General features: G+C 42.4%; 1 protein-coding gene across 2 annotated transcripts; it reads right to left on the bottom strand.

The window, feature by feature from the left end:
• Positions 1-588: 588 nt before the first annotated feature.
• Positions 589-18711, bottom strand: BEST3 (bestrophin 3). 2 transcript variants are annotated; one of them, XM_010116035.2, is made up of 9 exons: positions 18560-18711; positions 16746-16840; positions 15973-16206; positions 10450-10604; positions 9665-9742; positions 9137-9289; positions 5664-5744; positions 4358-4509; positions 589-2172 (listed from the first exon to the last, which is right to left on the bottom strand). In XM_010116035.2, the coding sequence occupies exons 1-9, from the start codon at positions 18709-18711 to the stop codon at positions 1266-1268; spliced, it is 2007 nt and encodes a 668-aa protein (XP_010114337.1). In that variant the 3' UTR covers positions 589-1265. The 2 variants fall into 2 exon arrangements, with proteins under 2 accessions (XP_010114337.1, XP_086605311.1); XM_086749185.1 differs by having other exon boundaries at positions 4358-4510; positions 5632-5744.
• Positions 18712-20002: the final 1291 nt, after the last annotated feature.

Here is a 20002-nt window from a genome sequence, read left to right on the forward strand (position 1 = left end):
TCTCCTTGTTCTTCCCAGATTCTGAGCTATCCAGTCTCTCCCTTGCCTAGGGAGACCGTCTGCTTGGATGCTCATGAGGGAATGTTGGCGTCACGCTCTGGGCTGTGTTCATGTAGATGTGGGCAAGAGCTAAAAAAAAAGAGCTGCTGCTGCTTTCAGGGCCTGCTTTGAGACTTCTTGCAGGAGTGGCAGCTGAAAGGACAGGTTGATACCAGGAGGTTTAGGAAGGTGACTTGGCCACCCCTGGAGCAGCAGGAGCCACCTAATGCTGACTTGGGTTTGGGTTAATGGAGAACATGCCTGGGCACATGGGAACAGAGGATTGGGGTAGGAACTGGAGAGCAATTTTTGCTAGCAGTCCCGGGCCATTTGGTCATCTCCCTGAGATGACTGCAGTCTGTGCACTTCAAGAGCTCCGCAAGAGTGGAGCCCTAAGGTCAGTGGCTCCTGCAGCTCCATCACCTCTTGAGAGGGTGCCACAGCCCTGCCATCACTAGGGAGGCCACCCAAGAACAGTGTTTTACCATAAACGGCCACTAAGCACACCACATACGTGCTCCAAAGAACAGAGACCAACACTCAGACCTCTCATGCCCAGCTCATCAGCAGTTTTGCCTCTTCCAATATTCTTAATGAAATTAAACATTTAATCCTTTTATTTTTTCCACCCTAGTGGCATTGCTTCAGCAGGAGTGGGGCAGGCTCTTGCCCCACACAAGTGAGGAGCCTGATTTTTCAAGCGTTCCTCCAGGTCGTGAGGAGGGATGGGCTGCATCTCTCCAGGCTGAGGAGGGAACTGATCCCACACCTCCCCTTCTAGACGCTTCCGTAGAAACTAAAACTGTTGGTGAGTCTGACAAAAATGTCATGGACCTTAATCTGAAAGGGTGGCCAAAGGTATCAGTGTTCGGGGTGGATCCAATGTGGACTGAGCTACCTCTGCTCTTCTGATAACCTTAGTGTTTTCTCTAGATGGGCCTACACAGCTCGCTGCTGTGTGCGCTGGCTGGTTTGCATCCACTCCTGAGGCTCCCAGTTCTCCCCATAAATGTTTTCTCCACAGAGTCACAGATTTCAAGCCAGCGACCAAGTGGCTTAAAGCATGTCACCACAATGGCTCATATTTATGTGCCCAAATCCTCTGTGAGGTCTTGCTCAGGACCTGTCTGAGCATCGTGTTTGCCCTTCTGCACTTTCAGCAAATCTGCGTGAGAACCACTTTCAAGAGAAAACGAGAAGTTCAGTCAAACCCAGGGGAAGCACAGTCAAAGTTTTCTTTCACTTTTCTCATTAGAAAATTCTACTATGGCTGTTTCTTTACTATCTAAGTTTTCCCATAAGTGCTGCATCTCAAATGTCTCTGGAGCAGCAGCAGAAGTAACATTTTTTCCATCACTGAAGACCCTTTGCTGGGAAGCTGTCCCAGAATCTGTTAAAGGCAATGCAGTGTCAGCATTTGACACTGTACTATGACTATGGAAGCTTGGTAAACTCCATCGCTGAAGGTTTCTCTCATGGTCTGTTATGAAACCGGCTATGTTACTACCATGGGGTTCATGTTTGGGTTCCCCTATCACGGAAGGAAGTGACTGATGCACCTCAGAGCCTGTGAGGTATGTAGTCATTTCTGGAGAGGGGAAAGGATGGTCCAGAAGAGTCACATTTGCCTCAGCTAGGCTCCTTTGGAGCTTCTCTTCCGGCACGCTTGTGGTGCCCTCTGTTTGCAGATCTGGTTTTCCCAGCACATCAGGTGCTTTCTCCTCATCTTCAGAGATGATGACCTCAGGAATGGGCTTGTTTGTCTCGGATGAGGTGTCACTGTCGCCGAACTGTACCTCGCTCCTTGCGGTTTCAGTTATAGGTCCTAGATCTCTGCTACTATGAAATCTGTTACTTCTGTCAAGTCCTTCATGTTTCTTCTTGAAGCTCGAGGTAGAGTGTCTCCCTCTTGTGTGCATTTCCTGCAACCGTCTGATGTGCCCCTTTTCATCTGCTGGGAAAAACACCGAATTCTCACTTGTTTGCCGACTGTAGCGCCCGTGAGCCGGAGACGAAGGGCCCTCATGGACGCTGAGAAATCTCTTGACTCTTCTCAGCACTGAACGTTGTCTCCGGTGTTTCTCCTCTTCCCAGGGCCACTCTTCCCCGTAGAGGAATTCGGTATCAGCCAGCCTGCCAAATAAAGCCAGGTAGTAGGTGTCACTTAGGTTTAGGAAGCACGCAGTCTACATGCAAAAATATCCTGCTCTCTCAGCAGGAACCAGAGCCCCAGTGTGTGCCTAAGGAAGGGCACAGAAGAGGTGAAAAAGAGGTGAGGGTGCCAGGAAACAGTGCCCGTGGCGTTGGACCAGCCAGATCACCCAGAAAGCTCTCCACATCCAGGCGTCTCTTGTCCTGAGGACCAGGCTGGGAGGTCATGTAGCCAGGCACCTGGCCCCGTTTCATATTTGGGCTACGGCCCTCTGCAGCAGCTCCACATACTTAGGCTTGTGCTTAGGGTGAGGGAAAGAGGAGAAAGAAACCCTGTTCAATGCTGTCGTTACTTTTTCAGGAGAGACCTTCAGGCAAATATAACAACAATGAAAAAGCTACTTGTTGGGAGCAGAGCACAATGGTTTCAAAAAAGTGTTGGAAAGACTGAGGTGGCCAAATCTCCCTTACTTCTAGGTACAACAGTGCATTTGAAAGTCCCATCTACACCTGGTACTCTTCTCCTGCATAGGCTGACTAGTTTATGAGAATGACTACTGCTTCGTCTGCCAGGCCACTCAGCACACATTACTGACCCAGTGCACCCTGGAAGACAAGTTGAACTGCCCCAGTTGCCTGTCCTAAGGGCAAGGATGGCAAAGGGGCTTGGGCCAGATCTGAGGCGAGGAGCACAGGGAGGCAATGCTGACCTGGAGGGACAGAGGAATTTCTGCAGGTGTTGGCTTGAGAGGACCAGAGAAGACTTTGGATGCGGCCTCAAGTTTTACATGTTTGCTTTGGACTTGGATGTATCTTTAGACCCTGTTTTCGAAGTCTGCATAAGAAGTATCCATTTTTTTTTTTGAGAGATGAACAGACAAAAAGTTCAGAGAAGGAAATAATTTAAAAAGTCAACACATCAGAGCTGTTTGCATTTCACAGGGGCTAACATGGAATTATTTTTCATTCACTTCCTCCTTCATTTTTTGTGTGAAGTCCTTCTTGCTAAAAAATTGTTTGCAGATTTAATAATGTTTCTTCTTTGCCACTTTCCCCCACTAACAATTGCAGTAAAATAAATTCTGTTCCATGAGTTTTTCTTGTTTACTTTTTTTACTTTCTTCTTTACTTTTCTTTTGGACATTTTATACTTTTTCCAGAAGGAAATAAATTCTGAAAAGGCTGTATAAGATAAAAAGAACTCATAGAAACCACTGTTCTTTGTAGTAGAATGCATGCAAAAAGGGAAAAAATTAAGAGTAATAAAAATGAGATAACACCAATTTCCAGGCCAAAAGAAGCAAAAAATTAAGCATATTTTATTTTTATAAAAGCTGGAAAATTTTGGAAAAAATTGAAAACATCTGAAGATAAGTTTTAAAGTTAAAAAATGGCTACTATGAAATTTTAAAAAAGATTTTCAGAGAAAAATGTCTACTTGCCCTGGTATTTGTTCAAGCACGGTGGTATTTACACTTACCGACCTGTTCTATACTACAGCATGTCACGAGAGTTTAAACTCAACAGCTTCTAAGCTGACTGGCCTGCCACTGATTTCTCTTATAGACGCTGACAACACTGGGCAATCCTATGTCCTCGATATCTTTCTTTATAAGGATGGTTCTTGTGTTGATTTCTGCAAATAACTCATCTTTATCCCTTCTCAAAATCTGACTGCTTCAATTTCCATGCTTACATTATTAGTCAATGAAAATTCATAGAATGTTTAAGATCATTTCTTAGCTTCACAAAAGTCTGGATTGATTTTAACCATCACCTGCTAACTAAACAAGCAAAGGAATCGTTATTTTGCTAACTGGGGGGTGTATGAAAAGCTGTAGTAAATAAAAAATAATGACAAAAAGTCAGTCACTGTCTTCAGGTGCCATCCTGCGCCCAGCGACTATCAACAAACCCTCCCTGCAAACATACTCTATTTATTAATTACAGTATTTAAGCAATGGGTGCACAATTCATATGAGCACTGGAGACATCATCCCACCAACACCAGCCTGTCCACTCCCTCCTAACATCATTTCCCATCTCCATCTTCCCTGCTCAACGTATCACCACAGCCCGCAGCCCTGCACTGACTGCCTGTCAATCAACGTGGGCTGTAGGGGTGGTGATCTTTTTGATGCAATTAAGGACCCTTAGTGCCACTCACCCCATTTCAATCGTCGATCCAAGGAATGAAGGAATACAGTAATCAGCAGCTGCTTTTGTGTAGGGTGGCCGGGCAGAGGAATCGTTCCAGTAAATATCTTTCTCCATCCTGGGTAAGTTCATGTGCATCTCGTCCACTGCCAGAAGTGAGACCTAGATTTTTTTTTTTTATAAAACATGTAATTTTCAACATAGTATGGTAAACGAAATAATCTGCTTTGTACTCCTTGGGTCAACATTTCTTCCAGAAACCCTTTAAGGTAAACTGTGTATGCTGGCCTGGGCACTGGGAAGAGACTCAGTATTATAACATACACGCCCTATACCCTCCTGTACTCATGAAAGCATAAATTCCATCATAACTTGAGTCTTCCAATATATCTTATACAAAGGGCTTTGTGGCACCCTAGCACAAGTAGCCTGAAGTGGTGTTAAGCCAGAGAGCATCTTTGGCAGCCTGAAGGCCTTTCCCACCCCTTCGCGTACCCGCATTGCTTGCTTTGCTTAATACACTGGTTTGCTTGCCCTGCCCTCGCTCCCTCTGACACCTGGGCTTTGCTTTGCAGCCTCAGTGGTCCCCAGCAGACGGCGAATCCGCCAGCAGCTCAACCCTATGCTGGGCTCTACCTGCAAGTGGAGCAGCAGGTGCCATGGGATCTCTGCACACCTTTGGGCTCCTTCATGGCATGACAGACAGGGGCTGTCTGGGATTTGGGGATAAGTACAATAAATTTGTACCCCAGACATCTGACAGTTCCTGCCCCTGAGGACCAAGCATCAAGCACAGATGCTGCCATGGGCAGCAGCACCACACCATGAACCATGGAATGGGCCAGTTCAGAGTCAGAGCCCTGAATCAGTTCAGAGCCCTGCTTGGCCTTTTTGGTATCTTCATTATCTTCTTTTTGTTGTTGTGTTTTTCTTAAGGAAGCTTCATGTACAATATTGTAATCTTTCGACACTCAGACTAGCAAAACCTGTTCTTTTCTATGTGGGAATAGACGGCTTCTGGATTTTGCAGGATTGACCTACATTACATGTTTTTCCAGGCATAAAGTAGGCTTATAGTTTGAGGTCAGCTGTTTGCTTGTTCAGTCAGGCATCATAAATGCCAAATACCAAAATCAAGATGTATTAGCTCGTAAAAACAAAATCTGGGTATTGCAGCCATAGGTACTCCTTCAGGGAAAGAATTTGTTTTGCTGACACTTGTTGCCCTTAATTTGTACCTCAATATAAGAAATAGGATTAAATATAATGATAATCTATGGTATGGTAAAGCTGGAAGCAGAAATAACAACAGCAACCTGTAAATTTCTATCGATGCACCAGTTAGTTTCAAAATCGTCATCATCTTCTCCAAATGGATTAATAAGCTGCTCAGCGACCTGAAAGGAAAATGAGGTAGTGAATAGAGGTTGGCATGCCATGTCAGGACCGCTGCCGCAGAGAAAATAGAATCTGATTTATTCCTCTCTCGCTGCCTGTCACTTGCAATCATAGCTCGAGCTCCCGTGTGATGGTTTTGCCAGCCAGGCGAGGGAACAGCTTGCTTTCCCTATAGATTCATGCCTCCGTGCCTCTTTGGTGCTGTCAATCATGATTGTAGGAGCGGGCCTACTGGGAATTGAGACATGTCTGGGCCACGGTAATTGTCACATAAGATAGTCATTACCTTTCCTTACTGTTGTCTTGGGCTGATTTAAATGAATGGTTTAGCAGTTAGAGGCTCTATTATTCCGTCTACGATACCTCAGCAGCCCATTGAGTTGGTATTCCCAAGCCCCGAAGCTCTGGAGTCTGCCAGAGGGAATACAGCTCATCTCTCCAGCTCAGCCCTCAGCCTCTGCTTCCTTATTGGAGGTGATGCTGACAACATCCCTCCGAAGCTTTTCAGGAATAGCAGCCCACCGAAAGACTTGATCAAGTGGATGCCATGCACCACGCTAGCCAAAGCCAATACATAGAGTCTGAGTTTGTTCTTTAATTCAGCCTTCTGTTTTGGGTTTCTGTACATTAAGTGATTAAAACTGCAGGGGAATTTTAATCTCTTTTAACTACAGGAAGCCCATCCTGTGGAGGAGACAACCAAAGAGTGAGCTCAGACACCTTTGTGGTGAGGTGACTTAGCCTGGGAACCAAGCTGGGAAAGGAAACCCCTCTGGACGCCCGTAGCCCTCCAAAGGAATAAATAAATGGAAAAATAACCAGAGGCTGCCGACCCATCCCCATGATCACCAAAGTACATTGTGGGGAGAAAACTCATAGCTGCTGGGGGAGGAAAAAAAAGATTAAATAGGATTAAAAAAAAAAAAAAGAAGAGTTTTAGGAAATTCAGACTGCTTCTCTATTTTTCAGTTCCCTGGTACACTGAGGTTAAATATCCTCTCCCCTTCATGCTTTGCTCCTTCTGTATGTTTTTTTAAGCCCTGATTTTGAAGCCAATCACATTCTTGCTGACCCTCCCAAACCTTCCTGGTGGTCACCAGTGCCGTGCACAGGACCAGTGGCCAGGTCCTCGGTTTAATGTGGATATGGGTGAAGCAACTGGATGATTCAACAGCTGTGCTCACGCACCTCGCTATGGACAGCTATGATCTAAACAACTTATTATAGTAAGGCAGTCACTCCCTGACTATTTATTACTATGTGCCTCTAGGCTGTACCAGTGGGTAAGCACTTGCTGACTCTCCTAGGCCAACACTTCCCAGATGGAAGTCAAAAATGAACTGCTGAGCAGACTAACATGACAAAAACACCCATAAGGCAGGAGGAATGAAAAGGAGACGGGGGCACCCCTGGTCACACTCTTTGGCCTGTCCCGTGGCATTGTGTTTTGGGTATAGCTACGGAAGTGCTGCAAAAGGAATGAGTCAGAACGCAGATTGCGTTGCAGCTCTCCAAGGAGGACACTGGATCAGCTCGGTGTAAACTGAGGGATCACCATCCAAAAATCCTGTCACATGAGCTAAAAAAAGTGAGTCAGGCTGGGACAGAGGGAACAGAAGTGGTGGCCTTTTGCTTGGCTGACGTGATCCTGGCATGTGAGACATGACTTTATTGTCCAGAAAGGAATGTAGTGCTGGACAACTAAGCCCTGTGTTTGGAAGGTCCATCTCCATAATGAAAAAGGGGATTTAGAAGCGTCACACGTGAAGGGGAAACTTTGCCCTTGTATTGTAGGTATAACAAACCAGGCCCGAGGCCAAGGAATGAGCTCAGTTTAGCCATTATTTCTGTAGAATTGCCAAGTTACTGGAAGTCAATAGCTCGGGGCCCTTTCTGCAGCCTGGCAGCCAAAGCCCAACACACTCAGCAGGAAACCAGCTGTAACCTTCAAGACAGAAATATCCTGACTCGAGGGCACTGCAGGTTTGGACAAACCTCCGGTCTGAGGGAGCACTGTCGATATTAAATTTACTTTTTAAAACTGTTTCTCCTCCCTTTCATTTCCTTATGTAGAACATTTTTCAGTTATAATGGCATCTCATACCTGCCGCAGTCAGGAGCTGGCTGGAAGCCCTGAGCCTAACTGGAAGAGATGCTACTAATGGCCTTGGGTGCCAATGAAGGGGAAACCATTCCTCGTTCAGGAGCCCCAGCAGGGTGGTCAAGAGGAATAGTTTATAGTTTTGTAACCTGCTACTAAAACCCTGGAAGACATTGCCTAGAGACAAAGCCTCACATTTCTGCATGAGCAACGTGTTTCCCCCACTGCACCAGCCTCCCCTCCTGTCTCTCCCGCTCCCCTCCAGGCTGGTCTCTATGCAGCAAACCCCTTTTCCCCACCAGTTTCCTAGGACACAGGACTAGAGGAGCTTGCCTGCAAGCACTTTCCTTCCCCCTGCAATCTGCCAACTTGGTGTGCTGCCTTCTCTACTCTGCCCTTTGCAGTTGGCTGTGGGAAGGGGGCTGAAAAATTGGCCAATTCTGTGCAATATATATTCTAACAGAAAAGTTAACTCTAAGTTTCCAGCCATGATTAATAATCCCCAAAGGAAATCTTAATGCACATAGACCCTAATGTACGAATTTTTTTTTGAAACTTTTTTCCAGTTAGTCTACCTTGATACTCACTGCAGAGGAGAGAACTGCCATGAGGTACGTAGCTTAATTACTCAAGTATCAGATCGATGGTGATGTGTTAACTGAGCAGGCATCAATGGGCTGATGGGTTGCATTCAATTCCTTCTATAACTCTTCTTTTTAATGGTCATTTTTATGTGGTGGGGTTGTAGCCAATATTGGCTGTCACCATTTGATAGCCCTCTGGAACTGGAGACCTTTAATTGCCTGCATCTGATTAAGTTAACAGCAGATGCTAAAGGCTGGCTTTGATCATAAGAAGAAAGTATGATTCAGTCCCTTTCAGCCCATGCCAGGTCTGCAGCAGTATTTCCCCACTGCACAGTGGAGTGGGAGACAGGTTTGGTTTTTTTTTTAATCTTTCATCTGTCATTTTATAGTCTAAGTCCTGGGACCTGACTTTGCTGGAGCAATACTCCCTCGAGGAGTTGTGGCTGCACTGGTCCTGCTAAAATGGGCTATTTCAGGTTCCTGACTGTTTCTTACTGTGAGATCTGTCAGGTGGAATTGAAAACTGATTGCATGATGTTTCTTTATGACCACAGGACACTTTCGGCTCAATTCAGCTTTGGTGTAACTTCATTAATTTTTGGTGATTTTACACCACAAATCTGACACCTTGACTTCAGCTCTGACATCTTCACCAGCCCCCCAGTGAGGGTTCCCCCATGACCTTTCCAGAAAGCTAGTTTACCTTGAGCCATCCTGCGTAGAAGAAGAACTGTAACAGTGTGAAGATTGGAATGTAAAGATCTAAGTCATGTCCCTGATATCCTTGGTCAGTATCCAAAAATTGGCGCCCTATCAGGCAGGCAAAGAAAAAAGTATAGACTGCGAGAGTAACAACCTGCAAAGAACAAAACTTCACTGAAATCATGGAATGATACAATCTTATGCATAAGGCAACACATACACAAAGGCCTCTGAGAGCCTTTTGCCATACAATTTACAAATCCATAGGGAGGTATTACAAATGGAGAGGCCACGGGAATAATTATGGCCAGGAAGAAGACCCAGAAAACATAAAAACATGCCAGTGCTTCCCTCCCCTCTCCCAGATTATGCAGGGCCTTCAAAATATCTCTAGGCCTCCATGATCCCATGGGAGTCAACAAGTGCTCAACAGCTCAAAGACCCTGTTTGAGTCTACGGCTGTTTTGCACCAAACTCCCCTTTTATGGAAATTGCGTTTCACATGTTGTAAAGGATAATGTCTCAGTACCTGAGTATAGACCAGTGGCACTCCAACCCAGTCATAACCAAACAAAAGACTACACCAAGACCGGTACTTATTCATCTCCTGAAAGGAAAAAAAAAAAACAAAACCAAAACAAACCCCAACAAACTACTAAAATTGCATGGGGTTCAATTCTAAATGACAAATATTTTGTTAGAATTCATTTTTGCACACACAGAAGGACAGAGAGATTAAAAAGTGAAGTACATACAAATTGATAGTACAACTATATCCATTACCGTATTGTCATGTTTGAATATTCATTCAGTTTATGAAGTTGGAATGCTTAGTATATTATGTATTTCTTCACAAATTCACAAATTATCTTTTGTTTCTATGTTATCCACAGTCTAGTGATACATGAAAGAGAATAGATTATATCATAAAAAGGATGTTTGACTGCTTAATGAAATATTCATGGAGATTATCTTCCCTGAAACTGATATTAAAATCTCCAAAATGTCAAACTATTCTCTTTTTTTTTCCCCACAGCAATGAAACAAGTATGAATTTACAGTACAATAATTTTTTACTCATCAATTTGTTGCTTCAGTTAATACCTTCTTAGTCATATAAATACAATCTCAGCGACCTGCTGCTGTGTGTGCTTGAGTGGATATTGGTACAGAGAGCAAAGTGGTAAAAATCTTGAGCAAGATCATTCAGATGACACTGGAGAGTTGTGTGCACTAAATCAAGTTGTATAAGTGAAAAGCTACCATATAGCAGTTTCAGGTTAGTTTTCCTGTAGATCTACTTTTTCTACTTACGTTCATCAGTGTCTGCAAATCTACGCTGTCTCGGATTCTTCCCTCCTTTCGTGCCTTCGAGGCCAAATTCCCAAACCAGACAAAAGGAACCCAGTATTTAAGATGGGGAGACTTAAGGTCATCAAAAATTTTTCTTTCATATCTTGTCATAAAACCTATTTACAAAAAAAAAAGAATTACTTCATTTATTCCGTGCAGTCTGATGCTATAAATTTTGAATATGTTTAAATCTGTTTATGTGATATTTGCATAGAAGTACGTGAAACACTATTTATAATTCTAACTAGTAGCATCTTCCCTTTTTTTTTAATTTTTTTTTTTTTGCCAGGATAGATCTTCCTTGAAACAGCTTCTTTTTGCAATAACTACCTACGCAAAATCCCTCTTGATCAATATATGCAATAATTTGCTATTACTGTGTTCTCATATTTGACTGCTGACAGATTGTAGATACACGCAATACTAAGAATTGTACGGATTACTCTCCAGTTTCATATTCTGCTTTCAGAAAAATAAGGAACTGGATATATCAGTCAAGAAACTATCACTTTTCAGCAATGACGGTTTTTAGCAGCGTCTCAACATACATTGTAAGAGCAGTTACGTGACCTTCCGATTCTAATAATTTTTTAGTAAATCTGCAAAGCAGTGAGCAAGCAACAGAGGATACAAGTGCGTGCGCAAAACAGAGCTCAACAGAGAGCGTGCCTTCAGCCAGCGAAACACTTCCCTGCCAGATTGTGTGTCATGTTTTCTTTGGGGTTACAAAGGTGTGCAAAGAGATGGATAAGGAATCACGTGCAGAAACCCCGCTGCTAGCGGGACACGGGGCCAGATGACGTGCTGAGGGGCTGCAAGCCGAAGCTGCTCTTGGCCTGGCCCTTTCCCTTGCCGGGGTGCTGGGAAGGTATTATCTTTCCTGCAGAGTTCCCCTGGCCTTGCGAAACCCTGCTTTCCCCCTGCTGCAAGCAAGTCCAAGGTCAGCTAGCAGGGCTGCCAGGGCTGTGTGTGACAAAACCTGCACCAGAGCAGCTCGTTGCCTGGGACTGGCATGGAAGCAGCTGATTTTTGGAGCAGCATCTCCAACCCCTTTGGGCTTTGTGGGTAAAAAAGCTCTGCTCTGCTGGCCTCCTTCCACCCAGCCTTCGAGAAAAACAACCACAGAAAATTCATGAGGCGGAACTTCATGTTTTCCTCAGTCCGAATCCTGGATTTTCTGGGATTGGAGCAATCTTCAGGTTTAGAGGACCTTAGTTTTTGCTCAGGTGTGTGTGTCAGCTGCTAGGGTGAGTATAAGGCTTATTTTGTTGTGTTGACATTAGGATAAAGTTAGTAACATGGCAGCCCCAAAATAAGGGATTCAGTCAATTAATAATTACACATTTGAGTGTGGAAAATTCAATAAGGGAATTGAGAATAGACGGGATTTTTTTTCTAGTCTCCAACCAGCAACTAAGAATTAGCCTGTTGTTACAAACATTGTTAACAATACACGAAGGAGCAAAAAAATCAATATACACAAACTCAGTTGTGTTTTGCATAAAAATGTTAATAAGGAAAAAGGAGATTTGTTAAACATAATGATCTTCATAAATATTCTGTTGTTGAGGAAAATGCCACTGTTGTACAGTTGCAACAAGTCAACACAGGAGGTATGAAATACTGCAACTACTGAGAAGGAATGCAAGGACGAAACTTTTCCTCTTCTATGGAAGAGGAAAAGTTCATCAGCAAGACACAGCGCTCCTGCAGTACCCTGGAATTTGAGAATAGAATAAGATATAGCTTTTAAAAGATCCCTGGGCAGTTTGCAGCCAGCTCTCCTAATCAACTACAGAGAAATAATCAGGCAACCAGACAAACTGAAGGGCTAGTTATGACTCATGACTCCTAAAAGCCAGTTTTTCAGGCTGCCTTTGATTTTTGGCTGGCCAACCTGCTTATTACTGGCCAGGAGAAGATGTTTCTATCAGGCTGAAACAGACAGACAGAATATCAGAAAATTGACAGTCTGGAGTAAGCACTGGATGCACATCTCTTGAGAGGCTCTGGGAAGTCATTATCTGGAAGGACACAGCCTGAGGGGGTCACAAAGAGCAGCAAAACTCCAAGTACCAGTTCAGCTCTCCACTAAACTGGGTATCTTTTTGTTTAGAAAAGCTCAACAAAGCCTTGTTCTTTTAACAATGACATTCTAATTGTCATTATGTTTAAAGTTAAGGTGTTTGTGCTTATATCAATTAAATATTGTCTATGATGGCTATTAATAATGCCTAGTATTCTTATCACAGAAAATATGAAACAATTCTGGATTGCTCTTACTGCTAGTGAAGATTAGGGCAATAAAAACAACATGCAGTTCAGAACTGGCTGCTATTATTGCAGTGGTAAACACTTTATATTCCATTAACTACAAGGGAGGATATCAAACCTCAGTTATTAAAATTAAATTATTTCTAAATACGGTCATACTACTTTTATTCAAGAGTATTCAAAGAATTAACCAAGGAACTCTGTGAACAAGAATGCTGGTTTTGACAAGCACTGGAAGACTGGAGCAGTTCCAGAAAACCGGAAATATTTGGCAAATACTATGCCAAGATCTTGAAAAGGATGACTTCAGGAATGATAGGGCACTGAATCCTTGTGCAAGTATGAAAAGCTTGACATGGGATGCAATCAATAAAGAATCAAAGGACACTAATGTGAACAGTGTCAGCCAAAGTGGTCTAATGGGAAAATTATTGATGAGAACACAAGCCTTGCTAGAAAAAGTCACTCATGCTCTTCTTCAAGCAATTCAAGGACTATTCAGTTCTCCTGTCAAAACTGAATGGTTTTGAGAGAAGATTGGTTCAGGGCATCCATGTCAAATACTCTGAAGGAGAGTGGTTAGGGAAGAAGGAACTGAAAAGAGGTCATCTCCCACATCTCCAGAGTGCACTAACACTGGTCAAGTAAATACAAGTTTCACTTTCTGCTTCTGTGTTGTGTGGGGTACTTCAGTCCAGTAGAGGGTTTGGGATGGCAAACTTCAGCTGTTCCTAGATATCGATATAGTTGGGTTCACACCTCATGCTTCTCTTCAGCATTTCCTCTTGACTGTTTTGGGCTGCTCTCTGCCCAGCCCATGACTCATTACTTGTGTTTTTTAAGACTCATGTTCTTGAGCATCCAGCTTCCCTCTTGCACCTTGCAGCCAACAGGATTGGTACGCTCAGGACTGCTGCTAGGCATCTGATGCTTACAGCATGCATGCTGCAGTACTCAGCATCGTAATGTCATGAATCTACATGCATCTACTGCCTACAGCTCCATAAAGAACGCTAAAAAATGAAAAAGACTTCAGAAGAGAGTTAGGAGGAAGATCCAGCACTGAAGATTGTATCTTGTAGGGAGAGACCACAGATGGTGAGACTCCTAAGTTTATTCAAGCCCTTATGCACTCTGCTAACAGGTTAACTATTGAGAGAAAAATGTTTTCATCCAATTAGAAAAAGAACAACCCAAATCCATTACAAAATCCAGTGACTAGAAGATGACTCTGTGTAAGTTCAGACTGAGAAGAAAAATTCACTTTTCAACAGTGCGTTCACCATTGTGAATGTCAGTTCAGCTAGGATGCGGTGTAGTCTCCAATATACCCAGCTGAATTTTAAATCAGGGCTGGTTATATTCCTGGAAGGTATTAGAGCTCAGTCAGAAACTGCACCACGATAAAGAATGTTGTGAATAAGCTTTTATGCCTCGTGTTATGGATGAGTCAGACTAGATTATCATGACACTGTTCTCAGATTTAAAATCTATGAACTTAAGCAGTTCATTTGCTGAAAAGAGAAACGTGTGGCAACGGTTACGCTGTGGCAGTTCTCAGTTTGACGGCGAAATGCAAAATCGGCACAAGTTGTTTCAATGATGACTGTGCTGTAAGTATCAGATTCTGCTGCTCACGTTTGTATTAAATGCTGCACTCCCATGCACTCTGATATGTAACGCCACAGGGAGCCAGGGAGGGGATAATTGCAGAGCACTGTCTTAATCACTGGATCTTAATAGGAGCAAAATATACCCTCAGATGCTCAGCACTGCATCAACAAAAATCCTGTGGCAGAATATGCATTAAAACCTACAGAATAAGTACTGAAATCCATAGAACTGGCTACACTAGCAATACTTAGTTATACAGTTTATAGCAGAATATCTTCCGCTGTTAAAAAAAAAAACAACGAAAAACCACCAAACCCCAAAACTTGTTTTCCAGTCCACAATTTGTGTACAACGCTGCGACATTTTGTCTCTTTTGGAACAGATTGTCCTTAGCAATAGGGAGGCAGAGCTGGATTAGCCTGCTGGAAATGCTGTAATTTTCCAGTGTGTACTAGAAGCAGATTGCTGGGGAGAGTGACAGAAGCTTCCTTGACCTCTCACAGGCACAGGTAAACACTTTTGTTGAGCAGCACAAGGAAGAGAACTTCAAAATCCAACTGAATCCAACATAAATGATTTTTTTTTTTCAGTGAGATCAGTGCATTCTGCCTGGATTTTTTTTTTTATATCCAAAGCCTCTCATACATACTTGAAATGTGTATATGTATATACACACTGCATATTTTAACTTGCTATAATTTTGCTTACTAATCTCTGCCAAAGGAATAATTTTAAGAAATGCAAGACATTGACTAAAAAAATGTATGAGTTCTCCTGTTTGTAACAGATCCCCACATCTCTGTGCTGGTGCTTTACCTCTGACACTGACCACACCAGTCAGAAGGCACAGAATCACACCTTGCCTTTAAATAAATACTCAGCAGTCAGTCCTTCACAGACGCGCAAAGTCTTACATGATTGAACTCTCTTCCCTACCATCACTCTCCCTGTGTTATCAAACCAAACAGAAGATAAAGGCACGCTTAATACTTAGTATATTTATCCCTGAAAAGCTAAGCTTAAGGTGAGGTTGTAAAAGAAAAAAAACCCTTGTGGCTGGGGGTTTTAAATATATCACAACACTTAAAATGTGCGATCTACTTAAAATGCAATCTATTCAAAATAAATAGAGATAAAAGTGTACTTGTGAAGTGCCTGCAGAGATCAGTCTCTGATACACGAGGCAAAGTTATATCCTAGACATCAGGGCAAGGCCATATAACAAGTCACCACTCCTACTGCACCATACTACAATTATTTTTCACACTTTGGAGAATGTTGTACCAGCTCCATGTGCCTGTGTGTTCGGGGCAGGCCTGTTGCCTCCATGATGTCTGGGACCAGATCCACATAAAAGCCTTAAACTCATTTGATTTCTAAAGTACAGCTAGAGGAAGACTTTAAGAGCACTAAAGATGCACGCTGAAAAGCATGTAATCTAAGCCACCGACAAAAACGTGGTAGCTTTGACATGGGTTAGTATACGGCACACATAAAGCCAAAGAGGAAAGAAAAAAAAGAGTCTGGCTCCCTCTCTCCCTGTGCCCCCACCTCTGAGGGAAAGGAAAGACATTTTGCGGAGGAGGACTCCAGTACCTGCTCCTACCACGTGGTCCATGGTGGGGAACCTTTTGTACACAGCCGTGCTCACAGAGCGAAAGATCAACAGAGACGTTAAATTCACATAACGCATGAGAGTCCTCCTTAACAAGCGCCCATATTCATCTCTGCCCTGGACACAGCTAGAGATGAGGAACATCAGACGATCTGGCCATGGCAAGTTCACAAACTGGTTCCACCAGCGATTCACCACCAAAGTCACGTAGAAACCTGGGGGTGAGAAGGAAAAAAAAAGTCCAGTGCCTATCAAGATTTCTGTTTAGGTTGCTTTGATTTAGTTTGCAGAGTGTTATTCACATCACTAAGGTGCTACATTTCCCAGAACAAATGCCACCTCAAAATCCAGGATGCAATCAATGCTAATTATTCAATAGACACTGCAACTGTTCCAGCTGAGCGTCTCATACTCATGATCTTCCAGAGTTCCTCTTCTGTAGTAAACCTTGAGTGGATTTAGTGCTTTGCAAGATCAGGCACAATGTATCAGTGTTAGTGGGCAATATAGATATACATATATATGAATATATACATATATATATGATCTTTACTTTTTGTTGGTATATTAAGAACAGGAGCATAGATGTTGATGTGACAAAAGTGACTTGAATTTATGGAGATCAGTTGGAAGCTGACGATTTTACTGTGAGCCTCCCCTACAGAGGCTCTGAAATGCTTCCATGCACAAACATTGACAAAATGCCTGAACAGAGACAGCGTTGGAGAATATTTCACATGTAACCGGTACTTACCAAGCACAAAAGTCACCGGGATTTGCTCAGCATATTTGTCACAGTAAAGTGATAATCTTTCAAAGAACCGCTTTTGGCTACCTGTAAGAAAAAATCTGCAGCAAAAATAAAATGTATCTGTCCTTTCAGAATATTCTGGCACTCGCTACAAAGTGCAAATATGTATAAATAATCAGGTATGTGCAATCAGGGGCAACCTTGGCTAACGTCCTCAAGTGAATTCTTAAAGGTAAAGTGCTGAACACTTTTGACATGTAATAAAGAAGCTGGAGGATAAGACAGTATTATTCCCTGATCTTAGCAGTTTTCTCATGACTAATTTGACTGGCACTACTAATTAGGATCCAACACACCTGGAGAATTAGCTTGCTATCTCACACACACACCAAGGATGATCGTAAGCCGCAAGGCTGCAAGTAGAGCTTGCTCTCCTTTTTCAGAGGGCTACTTAATAAAAATGCTCAGGTCTGCCTGAATTTCAAAAGGTTACTAATCTCTAATTGCTCTAATTTGAAAATGCTACGTTGTTGCAGCAGGTTTTTTTACTCTTACTCCTACAAAAATTTTATTTTCCACAATATGAAAAACACAACAACTGTATTTATTTTGCAGTGAGGAAAATATTCACCAGATGATAGAAAATGAGTGGAGCACGGCAGCTTCTGCCCATGGAAAAAGATTTCTAATGAAATACAAGAAGCTTAAATGCAAACAACTTTTTTATTTGTATAGATTAGTATAACAGTTATTCTTTGATTTCATATAAAAGGAACTCATGACAAATATTTGGTGGGTTTTGCTTACAATTCTGCAATAAAACCTGGAGAGCATATAGAAAGCTCTCCATGGTGTATTTACTGTGGTCTTTAATTGCCTAACATTTCAGTAAAACTAGATCCATTTAAATAAATGTAAGAGTCTGGTGTTTCTTTGCACATTAATGCTGTAATTTTCTTTCTCAGTTTACAGGTATAGATTACTGAACATTTTGGGAAATTAGTGATTAATCACAGACAAACTGAAGCTCATTTTCTCCTTTCTTCACATAAAAAGCAAATACTGAGGTCTAATTACTGATCAAGGCAAAAGCTGAATCATGATTTTGATACTTATGTATAATGTACTTCATCAATTAAAAGCTTCGCTGTATTAATTGATGCATTGCATCTGTCACACCGGTGTTTAATTCACAGTTTGGTGGAAGAAGAAACTCTCCTAATGTGACACCCCCCCCCCACCTCAGGTGCTGGCTGACACACAGATAATAACCCCTCTGGTTTCCATGCAGCTTTGCTTGGGCCTCTGCAAGCTTAAAAATAAAGTCTGCCATGCCATCCTCACTTGAAGCAAAACTTTGCTTTTCCTGACTATATAACCTGGCTGACAACTTACTACCTTTCAGGGTTTTTAAAGAAATTACCACTGAGCAACTGAAGACATGCTTCTGTAAGTAGAGCAAAAGGTCTTTACTTATCATTTAAAGCAGAGAGGCACTCTTGCCCCATCAACTCAACATCAGAACAACAAAAACAATGTAACATAGGCTAGCTATGGGTGTTTGTATAGCTTAACTTCCGTAGGACAGTTGCTCAACACTGGGCTGAATACAATAGACAGTATTTTATTTATACCCCACATGCTTTCTCTGGAACGTTAAATTAAATGTGGAAAGCAAAGAAAATTAGAAAAGGTCCAAGGAAAAGACAACAATTATTTATGTAGTAACCTCCTCCCCCAACCATTGTTCATTAGCTTAACACGATAAAGTGTGAAACTTTTAACGTTTAATGAGATGTGAATTGGAAAGAGTGTACCTGTATAACACACTTATTGCTGTGTAAAGAGTAGCAAAAACAATAAATTCTCTGTACAGCAATTTGTAGATGCTGCCTTTCCACTTTAGGAGTAATCTGTGAAATCCGAAGAAAGTGGCATTTGCTACTTTGCTGGAATAAGTGACTGTCATCGTCTTGGCAGGCCGTGCCTAGAAACAGTAGAAGAGAAGCAGGAAACCAACAACATCTTAGACAGCGTATCCTAACCCGAATGCACCCTTGTATAGATAGATACATAAATATACATGCACATATATGCATATAATAGTATCTGTATACATACATAAGTCCTGTGTGTATTTATATATATAGAAAGAGAGAGAGAAATAAAAATCTTGCCGTTACAAGCCCCATTGAGGCTTGCAGATTGACTGATGCAAGGCTGTGTTTGGATTTTACCTTAAAGACCACCAAAAAGCAACAGCCAGCACCGAATGTGGCCACCTGCCTGGGTGGCAGCGGCAGGGCCTTGTTACACAGCTGAAGCTTCTGCTTACTCCCAGTTTTCTCCAGTCCAGTGTGAGTAAAGAAAAGGAAGAATTTTTTTTTTCAAAACTTTGTCAGCATTCCAGCAAGAGAAGCAAAGCTAAATTCCACAAAGGCACCTTCCTCCCCAGCCAGTATTTTTAGTATTTTTGTCTTTGGTAATTATACTAGTCTAAAACCAAATGAGATTTGGAGACTGCCTCTTTCATTAAGGGTTACGACAGCAGCTGAGATCAGCTGGGGAACCCTGTTATTTCTCGGCTTGGCAGCACGACACGCTCACCAATACTTCAGAATTGCACGGCCACGCAAAAAACGCCATGGGGTTGCTCAGGTAGACAGCATGCGACACAGTGTAATTAAAGCAGTGCTAATAGCATACAGATAAATATTCCACGTGCGGTTTGTTACTTGCTCACCCAGTGTAGGGAGGTGCTACAGGAACTTTTACATGCTTCATAAAAAAAACTGACTCCAAACGTGAATGAAAGCAGTTTTCTACAGCATGCAAGAAAGGGAGTAACGAAGACAAGCACAAAGCCTCAAGGTATTTATTGTGTATCATAAATACGATTCTTGTACATGTTGTCTTGATGCCGCTGTAGGTCATTTACTCTCAGAAAAAAATCTGAACCCCTAGTTAATAGATAGCTTGATAGTATTTTACGCAACTTGTCTGTGTCTCTGATGCAGAGCATAAAGTAAGCCACTAACATTCAGCTATAAAAGTGCCTCTTTCTCTTCTAGTGACCAAAGGCATCAGCACAGAAAAGACACCATAAGCCTTCTATTGCTGACAGACTGTCTCTTCTCGCCTGCAGAACAGTTGCTCGAGGTTTGCCAGTGTAGGCTCGGAGATATTTTTAGTGGTTTTTTTTTAAGACGCATGGGTTTTATTCTTCAGCATCCAAATGATAGTTTTGCTGTTTCTGAGAC

Source organism: Chlamydotis macqueenii, chromosome 1 (genome assembly GCF_036417535.1).
Source record: "Chlamydotis macqueenii isolate bChlMac1 chromosome 1, bChlMac1.mat, whole genome shotgun sequence".
Lineage (NCBI taxonomy): Eukaryota > Metazoa > Chordata > Aves > Otidiformes > Otididae > Chlamydotis > Chlamydotis macqueenii.

Excerpts from the sequence above, each read along its gene's own strand:
- BEST3 (XM_086749185.1), bottom strand. The coding sequence starts at position 18,711 with ATGACAGTCACTTATTCCAGCAAAGTAGCAAATGCCACTTTCTTCGGA. Across the intron at positions 16,841-18,559 it reads GCAATAAGTGTGTTATACAG|ATTTTTTCTTACAGGTAGCC; the intron begins GTACACTCTTTC and ends TTTTTGCTGCAG. Across the intron at positions 4,511-5,631 it reads ATTTCTGCTTCCAGCTTTAC|GGTCTCACTTCTGGCAGTGG; the intron begins CATACCATAGAT and ends AAAAAAAATCTA.